Source organism: Mastacembelus armatus, chromosome 1, assembly GCF_900324485.2.
Source record: "Mastacembelus armatus chromosome 1, fMasArm1.2, whole genome shotgun sequence".
In the NCBI taxonomy this organism is placed as follows: Eukaryota; Metazoa; Chordata; class Actinopteri; order Synbranchiformes; family Mastacembelidae; genus Mastacembelus; species Mastacembelus armatus.
Genome location: NC_046633.1, coordinates 1,618,136 through 1,634,031, shown reverse-complemented (window position 1 = coordinate 1,634,031; position 15,896 = coordinate 1,618,136). Strand labels below are relative to the sequence as shown.

Sequence of the window (15,896 nt, the reverse complement as noted above, 5' to 3'; positions counted from 1 at the left end):
ACTTCTTTGTGACTATACTTTCAGGGAACCTGCATGCACCGCCTAACGTCACAGTGAGAGAAGGTGTTTTTGTGACTTTCCCTCAACTTCTTCGCTAGAAATGAATTTTACATATATGCAGCCATTTGGGTTCCTTTCTCCTATTCCATTCTGTTTCTAGTTTAGTTTCCTTTCATTATTCTGATTTGTTATGAATAGCTTTAGTATGTCAATTCAGCTGCAGTTTAATATTATATCATATTGTGTTCTGTAGAATTTGGAGTTTATTTTAGCAGCTCTGGTGCTTTGCTCTGTCTTAACTTAATGTCTTTGAAAGGAGTATAAGCCAGAAGGCTCAGTCTGAAAAAGTAAATGAATGTTTTTTTGTCCTTTGAAAACAAAAAAGTGGGAAAGATGAAGAAAATGAATCCACATCGAGAGGGGGCACATTAATAAACCAGACATTCAACAAAAGTACATAGGACAAACAACAATAGGAGGTTTGGAACAAAACAGTGTGAAGAAACAGAAGAGAGAGGGGTGGACACAGAGATAAAGGAGAAACACTCTTAATTAAATGCCTGCAAAGAGTAACGACGCTAATCTGGCATTTTAATTTTTACTACGTAATTGCAAATAAACGCTCATGTTTGTGTGTACATTTGTTTCTGTGTGTGTGTCTGTGTGTGTGTGTGTGTGTGTGCGTGTATTGGAAAGAGCATTTTTCCTCACCAGTTATCTGCTGAGACTGCATTACACATTATTTCTCCCTGACATGGTGAAAGTGAAAACTAATTCACAAAGACAGGCGCACACACACAGAGTTACGCTCACACTGCCAGTACAGTGATGAGACATGCTGCTACGGTAAGGACTTTGTTGGGTGACTGAGGGTTTGTGTTTGTGTGTGTGTGTGTGTGTGTGTGTGTGTGTGTGTGTGTGTGTGTGTGTGTGTATACACCGCAGGGCTTGAATAACACAGATCCAGTTGTGGTGGTGGTAGCAGCGCCAAGCACAGACTCAAGACCATGCACATCACACAGAGAAAGGGCAAACTACAGAACCAACAAGGTCACCCAATGAGATGGAAACATTATGAGGGGAGAAAGAGGCTGGTGGACAGATGTAGAAAAAACACAGTACGGAGCAAACAGGAAACCTGCGTTTAACCCAAAATGCTCAGTGGTACAATGGAGAGAACACTTTAACAAAAAGGTACAGAGGCAGCAAAAGCCAGGAGGATGAGGGAGAAACAGGGAGAGATTAGGGGACATGACAGATGAGGAGGAATGAGTAATTGCTGGGAGAAAAAGACAGAGCGAGGTCATGTAGATGAAGCCAAACCCTCTCTCACTTTCACTTATTGTGTCTCCCCCCCCTCAGGGATTGACATCAGAAGAGACAAGGTTTGTGCACCTCTGCATATTGTACAGATACGGTACAGAGATCTGGAGAAGGACAAGCAAAGCCCTACATCACAGCCACAGGCTGCATCTACAGCAGGGGAACGCTTCTCTTCTCAGACTGGGCACTAAGCAGCAATCAACATAGCTCAGTGTCTGAAGTCATTATAAAGTCCTTCAGTGCAGAAGTGATCAGTCGATTAATCAATCAGTTTAATGTACAGTACCAAAAGAAAGCTAGCCAACCTATCTATCCTACCTATATCCACCACCTCATTCAATATAATGTAACTGAACAGACTGAGTTATATTTACAGCACAACTATTAACTATCAATAAAATTAGATTTATTTGTCAGTTGGTGTTGCATTCGGTCTATTCATGTCAGAAAATACTATCCCATTAGTGTCCATCAATACTGTGGCTAGACTATCAGTCAAGTGGCAGCGGTCAAAGTGATGTGGTCTTCAGTTCATCGGCCAAACACAAAGCTCCTGGTCTCCTGACTGTCGGACCGCTTCTGACCTCTTTCTGCTCATCAACCCCACAAACACTCTGACCTCTCAGGTCGCAGCTTCATCCATCAAGGAGCAGCTGAATGCTAACAAGAACATTAGCAAGAACATTGCTCCTCTCACACCAGCTGTAACACCAGTTCCAAACAGCACCAGAAAGACTGTCTTTGCTCTGTTCTTATCAAATAACCAAAAACGATGCACGACTAGTTCCTCAATGCTGAAAATCAGAACACATCGTATGTTTTAGTTCAATTATGTAGGATCGTCTACCAGAATGGTGGCTCTGGTAGCTTGAAGGTGAATAAGACAAAACTGTAAAGTCAAGATGTAGTATCGTTTAGCTTTATGTTAAATATACAACAAATTTACTTTATCTATACTGAGAGACGTTTCTTCTATGTTGCCCACAATCACAGGGGACGATTGTAGGAATATTACACAGTACATACGTATGACCCTCAGCAGCAGCATAGGTTATATTAATGTGTGCAATAATTGCAGGTCTCATGTCTGCAGAAATGTCACTGATGGGAACATTGAGCAGTAAATGTACTCAGCTGAATGAAGTGTTAGAGTTGGTCCATTGCCCAGTTGTGAAGAGAGAGGTGCACATTTGTAGTGTGTGTGTGTCTACTGGTGTGTGTTAATCCTGTATCAGGTAGGACCAGTAGACAACCGCCCACCATAAAAATATAAAAAGCAGTAGCATATCTCCATCTCAAAGCAGGATCCATGCAGCAAAGACCTCAAAGCTTTGTCCCTATGACGTCCTCATTTTTAGACCAAATACGTCACAGGAAGTTGTAATGAGTGCACCCACCAACCATGCTGCTAAAAAACAAAAGCTGTTTCCAATTAACAAATGGAGATCAAGTGATTTGGCTTTGAGAAATGTAATTAAACTGTCTCAGTGAGTCACCACACTCACTCTGGACATGAATAAAATCAGTTGGCAACATGCTGAGATCCATTATTCTGGTAGGAGAAGGGGGGGAAATTTATGGGGTGGTGGAGGCGACGGAGGCATTACTGAAGCTTATAAATCTAAGTTACTGATGGACGTACAGAGACAAAGGCAGACAGAACACATGTGAATGTAAGGTGGCTCTTTTTTATCACAATACAAACAAGCCTACAGCTACTGGACACAGCCAGATGTAAATAGAGGAAACCTCAGTCAGTCATTGGGCACTGAATGCATAAAGACAAGACATATTATCATAGCTGTCATGGAAGAGGTATTCCAATTCAATGTAGAAATACTCAACAAGAACATAATAAAACAATCACTTACTTGTATTTTAAACTGCGGTATTTCTACTTTTACTTAGGTACAGGATGACAGTACTTCTTCCACCATTGGTTCTTAGCACTGTAGCAAAAAAAGTCCTGGGTTTGAACCTGTGGAACCCTGTATATGGAGCTTGTGTCCAAACAAATGCAGATTTACTGGAAATGCTAAATAACCTGTAGGTGTGAAAGTGAGTGAATGTGTCTGGTTTCTCCAGCTACATGTCTCCCTGAAAACACTTTTTCATACATTATTTCACTTTACTACTCATCAGCTTTATGGTCCACAGGGAAAAAACTGTGACTAGGATTTCAGGCATATTTATACTTCCTGGTTCCACCATGTTTGAGGGCGGAGCATGATATGTGTATTTTTAATAAAAAAAATGTTTTCCTAAGGTTACTGGATGTTTGGAAATTAGTTTTTCTAATTATTTAACAACATTTATTTTTCTGAACAAATTTATTAATATTTTTTGGCCAAATCTTCAGTTTCTCTGTAAGTATATATTTCAGTATTAAATAGCTCCCCCTCTGCTGACTTAGTCCTCCCCAGTCAGGAGGCTACTGTATATAAGGGGGGACTCTGTGGATGCTAGTTGTTAAAATGAGAAAACAAATCACAGCACTAGTGATTTCTGTGAATTTATTTTATTTTATTTATCCTTATTTCTACATACTCTAATGTTTATATTTTGGAGAGTCGTAAAAAAGCATTTCACTGCATGTTGTACCCTGTATGAAGATGTATGTGACAAATAAAATTTGAATTTGAATTTGTTAGTTGTTTTTTCACTTGATAGAGAATAAGCTTGTTTTGTTATCCTTCCTGATCCACATGCCATTACAGGAAATGAGGAAGAGAGACATAGAAGACGCTCCATCATGTCACTGCACCGTGAGATAATGAATGTTAAAAGTCATAGTTACTAATGGAAAATTTAGGCTGAAGGGATGACGACAAAGCTTTTGCCTCCAACAGGTGATTTTCTGGGTTCGCTGACAAATTGCTTCAAATGTCACATGATTCATCACAAGATTTTTGCAGATCCCACATGAAAACTGATGCTGTGTTTAGATGTCACTGGGTACTGAAGCTCACACTCGACCACTGCCAATCAAACATAATCTCCATCTGCACTAAATCTCTGTTTATTCTCCACTTATGTGTTGTTTATCTCTCGGCCCCTTTCACTTTGGTTACTCCTGGTTATTGTTGGTTTAGTGTGACAGCTACACACTGACAGCAGTGCTGCTTTGTCTCATAAGGGTCTTTACAGTCAAATAAAGCTGACACACAGAGAGATGGATTGATGGATGAAGGGATAGAAAGATGGGTAGAACTCAGAGGGAGGGCCAGGAAAGCGATGACCCAGAAGCAACAGGTAAGTGTGCAGGTGTGAGACTTGAATTTTAGTAAACATGAACCCAAACACGCACATGATTGCAGCTGTCAGAGTCCTAATCCTGAAGCAGGAGGAGATCAGCTCCCAGTGAGGGTTCAATGACATTCAGATATGAAGGCATTTCATTGTTGTCATGTTTGGCCAACAGGACAAGACGAGAGAGAGTAGAGGGAATATTTTTGGCTAAGAGGTCCAGTAGTAGTTTTGAGAGACCTGTACATAGATATTTTATATAACTCACTTATCCAATAGCAGACTTGGCACTCAGCTGAATGTGTGCAATAATAGACTCCAAACCTCAATGTCTATCACGATCTTGGCTCTTTAGAAGAAGAGTTGAGGGATCTGAGAAGCATTTTTCCCTCTACAGCAGTGAGAGATCAGTTCGTTCTTTGTATATGATGGTCTCAAACTGAAAGCATCAGATCCACTAAACCCACTTTCAGATGCTTCCTTCTATCATCCCACAGGAGCTAAGGGAAGGCAAAAACCTGATGCAAAATGTGATCTGGTGCATGTTTTGGTTACATGGATCTCATTGTTTTCAGGCTTCTGCTGTAGCTATTTTAAGCTGGATGGAGCCATATCGCTAAAACTCTGAGCCCACGGTTATTTTCTGCTCCTTCAGGTAGCCCTTAAAGGTTTTTAGCTGTCTGCATGAGTCCAATATTCACAATGTTGTGTTGTATGTTGTGTTGTATATATATATATATATATATATATACAGCGTATGAAAAATGTATATTTTCCTCAAGAGTTGGTGAATGACCTTCATCAGGTGAGTTTCTTATTTTCCTGAGTATTGACTCATTCTATATCAATATGCTCTAGATGTATAAAACCAACAACATTCTTATGTTTCCATATCACTTGTAAGTATTTAGCACATATTTAGCATGAGCAAAAGGCCTCAGTCCCAGCAGACTAGAGTACATAAACCAGTGTCCCTCCTCTGTGAGTCTTTTATCAGCGGTGACCGAGCAAAGGCAAACATTAACATTATTACATTCATAGCTGCCTGAGGGCCGAGGCTCGGTGTCTTTGTGTTTAGACTCTGGTTTGAGCCTTGGCTCTCACTCAGAGGTCAGGTCATCTGATGTGAAATCTCAGACACTTGCTCACCTGCCCAAATGTGGACGCTTGATAGTGTAATATGTCATTAAGTAAATATTTTAAAATTAACAGACCTGAACCAGTTAATGGCTTGGAAACATCCAAATGAATATGAAGTGTCTTTGAAAGGTTTCTAATTAGACCTACTGCTATACTGCCAATTCAGATGAACATGGCCACACATCAAATCTCTTTCTTATAAACTGTAATTGCTGGTTTGTTGGAGGCGTTAACACTAATGGTGGGGAACTGGGATTGTATTATCTCTAACATCAGTTGTTCTGTTAGCAAATGTGAATGGATGCTTAGGTTTTTTGCCTTGGTCTAGAAAACACACTGACTATCTATGTGGAGACACTATATGCTACACATTTATGAGATGAATTAAATCAGATGGTTACATATGATCATAAATTTGTAATTTTCTCAAATAATTTTTAATTGTCTGTCTGAATCAATTTGGCTCCAACTGTGAGACGTTTTGACCAAAAGTGAATTTCAGGCTTTGGACTGAGTGTGCAGGTCTTACCTTTCTTTGATGTGTCATTTGTGATGAATGATGTATAAAGGAAGCAACAGTCCAGACAGTTTAACCCCCAGCTGCTGAACTCTTCTTTTCCTTTGGGCCGCTCCCTTCAGGGGTCTCCACAGCCAATCATCTGCCTCCATTTAACCCTATCCTCTGTATCCTCCTCACCCACACCAACTATCCTCATGTCCTCCTTCGCTACATCCAAGAACCTCCTCTTTGGTCTTCCTCTAGGCCTCCTTCCTGGCAGCTCTAACCTCAGCATCCTTTTACCAATGTATTCACTGTCCCTCCTCTGAACATGTCCAAACCATCTCAATCTGGCTTCCCTGGCTTTTTCTCCAAACCATCTAACATGAGCTGTCCCTCTGATGTCCTCATTCCTGATCCTATCCATCCTCGTCACTCCCAGAGAGAACCTCAACATCTTCAGCTCTGCTACCTCCAGCTCTGCCTCCTGTCTTTGTCTCAGTGCCACTGTCTCTAAACCAGACAACATTGCTGCTCTCACCACTGTCTTGTCCACCTTTCCTTTCATTCTTGCTGACACTCTTTTGTCCCACATCACACCTGACACTTTCCTCCACCTGTTCCAACCTGCTTGCACACGTCTCTTCACTTCTTTCCCCAGGTGCTGGAAACTGACCTGCTAATTTGGCTAATTAATACAAGAATCACCCATAAAATATCTGATCACAGTTACCTAATGACATGTGGACACCAAGCTTTGTTGTGTTCAGTTTTTGTAGATTATTAAATTTATTTCATTGTGACCACAGGACAAAGCAACACTCACCAACACTGAGCCAATTACAGGTCTGATAATGTCTGATTATAGTTAATGAGGAAAAAGGAAAACCTGTATTTCCAACTATCCTCAGTGTTTTTAACGCAGCTGTTCTCCGGGCTCCTTGCGTCCTTACCTGTCTGTCAGGTGCTCTGCTCTCCAGCGGTTTCTGAGCCTGCGAGCTGCAGGAATTCCAGACCTGCCCACCGGGTCTCCGTGGGCCCCGGCCTGCTCACCTGTCGGGCGGAGGAGGCTGGAAACCAGTCGGCGGTACTGGGAGGACTGTGCGGCCGGAGAGGAAACGGTAACGTGTCCACCTCCGGAGGGGAGGAAAACTCCATGTTCACATCCAGAACATCCCGACAAAAGTCATGTCCGCAGGTCAGTGACTGTCAATGACCGGTTTGTGATCCGTGCTGTCGACGAGCCCGAGCCGTTAACTGAGCAGGTGAGAAGGAGTCAAGGCATCTAGTCCATCACCGTTGTTCACAAAGGCACGTTTCAGTCCGTGCGCTGACTAATCCTGGACTCTGGACTCTCTCTCTTTCCCATCTCTGCTCAACTTCCACTCTCTCTCGCTCTATCTCTCTTTCTCTCCCCCCCTTGCTCTACCTCTCATTCTCTCTCTCCCATCTCCCTCTCTCTCTCTGTCCCTCTCTCCCTCTCTCTCTCTCTCTCTCTCCCTCTCCCTCTCTCTCTCTCTCTCTCTGTCTCTGTGGTGTTGCTGGTCTTTGGATCAGGAGACAATAGGGAAATATAAAGATCCTTAGGCAACCAGGTTAAAGGTAAAGGACAAGTGTCAGGATCTGACTGCTTCTTTGTTTTGTCAATAACATCAAGCTGTGATGCAGCTACATAACTCCCCTCATAATAAGGGTGGCACTGTTGTGCACCTGAATGTGTACGTGTGTTTGAATTTTTGGACATCTCAGCAACTTTTCTCCAACTGTTGGTTTTCTGATCCAGTAATAACACTTGACCCCTGAGGAATAAAGAATGAGGTTGTAAATATACTTTCACACACATGCAAACACACTGACAGGATTAAAATACTACAGGACTTTCATAGTGAATAACTTCAAAGGAGGAGCTGGGTTGTTGTGCTGACTTTAATAAACACGTTCAGATGGACGCAGCTCCACAAGGAGCCACAGTGATCAAATCTAGTACAGTAACATCTATACAGCTGGAAGGAGAAACTACAGTATTAGGTCTGAGATGTTATTGGTTCAAATCCCTGAACCTGAGATGAGGCTGACTTCAAACGAAACTGGTTTCCTTAACCCTATCAGTCCAGCCAGTCAGTCAGTCTTCTTTTGGGAGTACCTAGCACTGCATAGCTTAGCAGAAAAAAACATAATGCATAATGATTCCCAAACATTTATCGGAAAAAATTGTCTATGGTGAAATTTAGTGTAAATGATTCCACTCCTGAGGTCTTTACACCCCACAATTTAAGTATTTGTGCAGAAACACCACTTTGAGTTTTCATCTATATTCTAATCATCCATTTGTGCAAAGAGGCTATTGACTCTATGATTTATTAGTCTCACTGATTTGTGATGCCATTGTGCCCTCTGGTGTTACAGACTGAGATGGAGCCTGTTTCCCAGCAGTCTCCCTGCACTCTGTTCTCACTGGGGAGATCCAGCAGAGCAGAACATGGAGATCAGATTCAATTAAATCACCTCCAGCCTGTGACCCACTCAACTTAAGATCTACACTGAGCAATCTGTGATCATTTTTAATATCCAAATTACACTGCCCACTGGACAAGCTGATGTTAAAACAGTCAATCCTGATGATAGCAGTGAAACACACATACACTATTAAAAAAAAAAAACTCCACAAAAGCTCTAGAGAAGAGAGGGGTCAGCAGCATGTGGGACAAAATCAGGAGAAAATCCAGCAGAATATGTGGGTGCAGGCCAAACAGCTTGAGTGCCTACTCCTTATGCATGAAGCAGAACCAGGCCTTGAGACACTTGGGTTATAATGGCACTAAATCAGTCCCACATCCAGCTGACCCCCAGCATCTTGTCATCACCACACACACACACACAAAGAGCAGGGCAATACCAGTTGAGAGAAAGGACTAGATAGATTATACCAGTGATGGGCTTAATACAACATTTACATTGTAATTTTCATGCAGACAATTTAAATCTGTTATAGACTTGTTGACAACAGATGTAATTTAACTGTGTCTTATTTAAATTCATGTCCTTGTGACTCTGAAAGGCAGTACAGACATTAAGGGTATTACTGCGTACATTAAGTTACACTGAAATCAGACGAGGGGCTTCCTGGTAATATTTAGCCCCAAGTTTGATATATCGGAACTTTCTACAAAATACAAGAATTACAGCTGTAATTACTACTGAGTGCTGACATAAACAATAATTTCCACTTATAGAGGATATGTTGTAATTTTAAATGTGGACAAAAGACAAAACAAAAGAAAGCAGTTTGTTTTAAAACAGTGCAGTTTTAATTGTGACATCATGCAGCAGGTCAATCAAACAGTCAAATTTCAAAGTTTTCATCAACAAACAAAAAACTTAGAAAATGTTAAAAAAGAGAAAAACAAGAGAAGACAATCAAAGACCATCTAATCTCTCCTCTTTACAGTTCACCGCTCCTGGTGATGTGTTCTATCTCTTCTTCTCTTTCTGTCACTTTATTTTCCTTTGTCTCTGGGTTATTTTTCCAATCAGCTGCCTCATCACCCACTACAGCGTTCACATCCATGCTCTTCTGTGATTGGCCCCTGGTTACCATGGCGGTGACATTGGCTGTGGATTCTGAAGGTAGGACATCACAACTGCTGAGATGGACAACCTGCAGAGAGCAGGGGACAGGGGAAAAGACATCATGTAAAGTGTGCAGTTGGAGTTTCACAGTCAAACTGCCCTTGACCCTCTTAGTGCGTTCTTTAATAAATCTCTTGTTCTGAAATATATTTTGGTGGATTATAAAAACTACAAAAAGTGTAATATATTAGGACATTTTAAATTTCACTGTTTGCATGCAGAGACACAATTTGAATGCAGTTTAACACTTATGTGTTTTGGCATTCGTGGGGTAGAATTGTGCTTGCTACCTCGCAATTTTCTTTCTTGTTTGCATTCATTGAGGTTTTGAGCAGCTTTGTTTGTGAAGTGTGACTTTTTCAAATTACTTTTCGCTTACTGCCTATGTAGCAAAAACAAAGTGTGGTTCATGTTTAAAAATTCAATATGATGTTTTGTTTATAACACAGTGATATACAGCACCTTGCTTGCTCTGCTCTTTCATCCGGTTTATATGTGCATTATATCTTCGCTATTAGCAAATACACTAAAACTGTCCTAGAAACAGCTTGTGAGGCTGGTGCATTAAGGTCATTGTCTGAGGTGATTTGCTGAGCCTGACATTTTGTGTTACTAAACTATGAGTGCACCAAGCTTGTCTTAAATACAGCCTCAGCTGGATGATGGACCAGGAGCGTTTCCCTCTTTGCATATCTGCTCTCCTGTAGTGCCGTGGAAGAACCATCTGTTAATGTAAAATGATACACAAATGGAATATCTTGTATGCATAAACACATGGTGCCTCACATGAAGCTGCTCATCATCTGCTTAGTGTCCTCTGAGCTTCTGGAGTTTGCAAAGCTGATGAAAGAGCAGTAGACTGCGATCCAGGCACACCACTTCAACTAAAACACAGACACAGGTTGGAAATTCAGTTAATAGGAAATCAGAAGTTATTCCAGTTAACAGACATTCCTTTTAAATTGACAAACTTATACTAGTGAAGATGAACTGGGTGTAGTGGTCCAAGTGGTTCACTATTTCATCTAAGATTGTGAGTTTACCTTTTATATAACACCTCTTTAGCACACACACACACACACCAACATACCAACATACAGAACCTGAGAATAAAATGTAAATTGGAGTCAAAAAGTGTATAAGTTCATGTGCCTGCATGTAAATCACCTTCAGCATGAGTCCACACATGCTGAAGATCATGCCGAGCAGGTTCATGTAGTCAGGCGTGGGGTCTTCCAGCGTGGGGTTGGACTCTGTGCTGGGAGGCTTGTATCTAAAACACCACAAATGTATATTAATAACACACCACTTTTTTCCCCACTTGTGCAGCATAATAAATACTATTTTTTCTGGCTAATGAACAGAATAATTCATGGTCTGTCAGGGACAGACCTGTCAGGCTGTACTGTTGTAAAGCTCCTTGAGGCAAGTTTGTGTTATTGGGCTCTATCAATAAAATATGCGTATTGATATGCTGCTACCACTAAATTAAAAGAGAACTGTCCAAACCCAGTTAGTTAGACCACCAAACCAAAAAAATGTAGGCAAAAATACACAAACACCTGAGGACAAAGGTGTCAACATACGAACAAACTACTCATTTGCTAAAACATCATTAAGATATTAAGATACATTTAGCTAAGTGACAAAGTATTGGCAGCCGAAATTAAATGTTAAGTAATTAGCTTCGTGTGGTGGCTTTACGTTTTCGTATATTGTTGAATTTTACAATAAAATGATGATACTGCTTATCCGTTTAGGCTATACACTCACTGGAGGCTAACAAGTTAGCTAACTAGCTAGGTGTTCGCTAACTCGGCTAATTCCAGCTAAATCCTATAAAGCTCGGCTTTCCTCATAAAATCGTCACCTTAAAATCTTATTTTGTCGCCTTGGGTCTGCCATATTGTTGACCGACATACTACAGCCCTGAAAAAAATAAAATTATAACTCCTGAAATCGACAAACAGCTGATGAGTCTCCCCTTAGCCGGAGAACAGGAGTTAGCTATGTCCGGCGAATTTCAAAATAAAGGTGCACAGTAATCTTTAGTAGGATGTTTTGTTTTTAACTTTTATTTTGACACAGGTGCGAGATCCCAGTGTGCATTGCGCGTATTTCCAAATATGTTGGGTAAAATGAATGGAGGAACCTTAATGACGGCTACGAACTGGGACTGAACGTATTTTAATTATTATACCTGGAAATAACAACATGGCCTTCTCCAGAAATTAATCTCTGGTCAAACAAGTAAGTTAACTAGCTAGCTAAGTCGGTAGTGTGTTAAAAACTAGTGGGAGCAGGAACTGATTAGCCTACGTTAGCTAACAGTTAGCTAACAGTTGGCATTCCCCTGTTCAGTAAAACACACCTGTTTAGATGAATCTACTGTCTAATCGAGTAGTTAGACCAAAATTGATTTATCTCTGTAAACTAGATTTAAAGCTTTGTTAAAGTATATATATATACATCTTCATCATAATTAACTTTATAAAGGGGAGGCCATTACTGCGTGTTTGTGTTGTGTTTTCCCCCCACAGGTTTTGTCATGGCGTTCCCTCAGCCCAGACCCCAGGCTCCTCAGCTTCCCCAGCATCTGCTCAGGACCATAGACTGTCAGCAAGGAGCTGTCAGGGCTGTTCGCTTCAACGGTAAGAAAGAGACGGAATATTTGTTGTCCTCTTTTGGACACAGTTGAGCTGTCATCATCATTTGCTGCAGGGTTGTTGACAAACTGCATGATGTCATCTGACAGTAGTCTGGTTCACTTACACCACCTGTGCTTCACTGTAGTTGTGTCATATTTATTTTAGTTCTTATCCAAGCATGCAGCCTGCAGAACCTTCAGCATGCACCATCAGTTCCTTAACCTCCTTTGAGGACCCTTGTTAAATGACACATATATATTGTTGCATCTTTCCCTGTGTGATCAGCTGATGGGAACTACCTGCTGTCCTGTGGCAGTGACAAATCTCTAAAGCTGTGGAGCGTGAGCCGAGGGACCCTGCTGAAGACATACAGTGGCCACGGATATGAGGTTCTGGATGCAGATAGGTGAGGCAGGGTGTCACAGCCTCCTAAAGAGGAATGTTAATGCTGATGAATATAAAGAACGATTACAGTCTTGATACTGAATTATATAACAGCTCATTACCACAACTCCTGACAAGCTCTTGTCTTAATTAACAGTGCTTTTTCTCATTGGCTGCTTCCACAGTTCATATGACAATAGCCAGATTTGCTCCTGCAGTTCTGACAAGACAGTGATGCTGTGGGATGTTGCTACAGGCCAGGTCATACGTAAACTCCGAGGTCACGCTGGGGTCAGTCAGTTTATATGCTTATAAGTCTGTGTTACCTGATGTCCATTCCATTTAAAAACTTTAAATGTAAACTTATAGCAGCTTCAGTTTTATTTTCTTGTTCTTTTGGGTTTCCATACTTTGCTCTTTATTGGTTTTTCAAACGCTCACTTGAATTTTCTGTTTACAGAAAATCAACTGTGTCCAGTTTAATGAGGAAGCAACTGTCGTCTTGTCTGGTGAGTCTTCAAAAAGCACAATAGTTACTGAACTTTACTACAAGTACATGAAGTATCTCTCCACTTGAAAATTGAGTTGTCTTTGTAGATTACTTGGTCTGTATTAATGTGAAGACTGTGCTCTGTGTTATCACCATCAGGGTCCATAGATGGGACAGTTCGATGCTGGGACACCAGGTCTAGAAGATTTGAGCCCATCCAGGTTCTTGACGAGGCTCGGGACAGCATCAGCAGCCTTAAGGTGGCACAGCACGAGCTGCTTGCCGGGTCAGCAGAGCAGACACAGCTAATGCGATGAAACCCGTTAAAAATCATTCTCATGTTTGAGTTGAGACTTTTTTGGTCACAAATGCATGTATCACTTTATGTATACCTCCTGCTCATTCAGACAGCAGCACTGTATATTCAAACTGGAAGTATATTCTCTTAGCTTTATGCTTCTTCCATCTACCTTTCACAAGATAGACCACTTCAGATTTTAGATTGAAATCTTCTGTTTAGGTCTGTGGATGGCAGAGTGAGGCGCTATGACCTGAGAATGGGACAGCTGCATGTTGACTTCATCAACAGTTAGTAATCCTCCTCATGTCTTTTAAACATTTATAAAGAGTAATAACATTAACTAATACTGGCCACTAGTAACCATAGCAGACATATTTGTTATAGTAGAGAGAGTAAACTAACCAACCTTTATTTATTAACCATGGAAAAGTTACATTTGCATTGAAAATTATAATGCAGAATCCTGTAAATTGTGTTTGTGTCTCCCAGGTCCCATCACATGTGTGTGTTTCAGTCAAGATGGTCAATGCACTCTGAGTTCCAGTCTGGATTCAACAGTCAGGCTACTGGATAAGAGCACTGGGGAAATGCTGGGAGAGTGAGTGCAGTATGGTGGTTAACTGTTTTTAATTTCCTTAAGGGACAAAGTAGATACTTTGCATTTTGTCTTAATTCACCAGACTTTAAATCAGTTCAAGCATTTTTAAACCCCAGCAGAGAATACTAGGGTACAGCAGTAATCAGAACTAATTTGGCTTTTTAGTGCACAAGAACATAAAGATGCGGCCAATCTGTTCCTTCTATAAATGTGTATTTTGGGTGAAATATGCAAATAAACATTAGGACTTAGTTATCTTAAGTAATAATATCACTGACATCATATTAATCTTGACACATGTTTGTTTCATTCAGGTATACAGGACATAAGATGAAGGGGTACAAGCTGGACTGTTGCCTGTCCATTAGAGACACACATGTCCTGAGCTGCTCAGAGGATGGATACGTCTACTGCTGGGACCTGGTGGAAGTAAGCATCTGGGTCCATGTGTAACAGGTTTAACATTTTATCAGAGCTCCAGTGGATTGAAGCTTTTTGTTTGCCAAGTTTAATGCCCATCAGTCTAAGGGAGTTAACTGAAGACACACAAATGTAATGGTTTGTTGACTTTCTGACTTTCAGGGCTCTTTGTCATTGAAGCTCCCAGTGGGAAAAGCTGTTGTCCAGTCGCTGTCCTTCCACCCCACAGAGACCTGCCTCCTCACAGCCATGGAGGGACGAGTCCAGGTGTGGGGGGCAGAAGAAGAGGAGAAAGAGGAAGATGCTATGGCCACGTAGAGAGGGTGAAACTGTCAAAAGTTACCTTCACGGGCTGAGAAGATTGAGTTTGTCCAATAGCCAGGTACATGTTGTATGAACATCAGAGGTTTGAAACATGGTATTCTGACCCTAGGAGGTCTAGTTAAAATGCTAGACATAATAAACAATAACATGGCAGGGACACAGATGCTCACACATACTTTTATTCTGTCTGAGAAGTCTGGTGGTTCGGTGCTGTAATCTTCAGGACATACACGTCATCAGCACCAGTGAAATGTGTACACGTCTGTTGAATTAGGTTTGTTCTGCTCCTTCTTAGAGATGAATGAAAAATTAATTGCCTTAAATTGTTTATTAACTGACTTAACCTGCGTAAAATCCCCAGAGACATAAATGTTTTTTGTAGTCATAATGGAGGTATGACAATACACAGCAGCCAGCCAGAAACTGTTAAATCTCCTGCTAGGATACTACTCTTCATTATGTCCTTTAGCCTTACAGTTATTCAGTAATACAGTAATTCAAATGTTGTTTAGCTTTAGTTTACAGATGTACAGAATACACAATGTAGATATGAATCTGCTTTCATCTCCTGAAGGATTTCTAAAAGTTAAATATGTTCCTTTTGTGTACATACCACAGATGGACTTAATGATGTACACATTCATATATTTTTATACATTTTTAAGCCTTGAATAAACTTTTTCTAATGTAAGTTGCCCAATATTATATAATTTGTCTTTTTACACTAATCAAACTCCCATAAATACCAATTAGTTCTGTGCAAGTTTATTTTTAAGCGACTGTACACAAAATGAACATACAGATGAGCTCATTACAAATAAGTTAATCAGCAAAACAAAAGAATGGCATCAAAATAAATAAATAACTTATCTTACATAAATACATTTTTGAAA

The 15,896-nt window shown here is 40.7% G+C and overlaps 2 protein-coding genes across 2 annotated transcripts; one reads left to right on the top strand and one right to left on the bottom strand.

Moving 5' to 3' along the window:
• Positions 1-9,493: 9,493 nt before the first annotated feature.
• Positions 9,494-11,865, bottom strand: wdr83os (WD repeat domain 83 opposite strand). Its single transcript, XM_026304454.1, has 4 exons — positions 11,709-11,865; positions 11,006-11,111; positions 10,625-10,722; positions 9,494-9,866 (listed from the first exon to the last, which is right to left on the bottom strand). The coding sequence occupies exons 1-4, from the start codon at positions 11,756-11,758 to the stop codon at positions 9,800-9,802; spliced, it is 321 nt and encodes a 106-aa protein (XP_026160239.1). The 5' UTR covers positions 11,759-11,865; the 3' UTR covers positions 9,494-9,799.
• Positions 11,866-11,927: 62 nt separating this feature from the next.
• On the top strand, positions 11,928-15,694 carry wdr83 (WD repeat domain containing 83). The gene is made up of 10 exons (XM_026304453.2): positions 11,928-12,088; positions 12,379-12,489; positions 12,772-12,892; positions 13,056-13,161; positions 13,331-13,379; positions 13,520-13,646; positions 13,881-13,948; positions 14,151-14,259; positions 14,574-14,688; positions 14,842-15,694. The coding sequence occupies exons 2-10, from the start codon at positions 12,387-12,389 to the stop codon at positions 14,995-14,997; spliced, it is 954 nt and encodes a 317-aa protein (XP_026160238.1). The 5' UTR covers positions 11,928-12,088; positions 12,379-12,386; the 3' UTR covers positions 14,998-15,694.
• Positions 15,695-15,896: the final 202 nt, after the last annotated feature.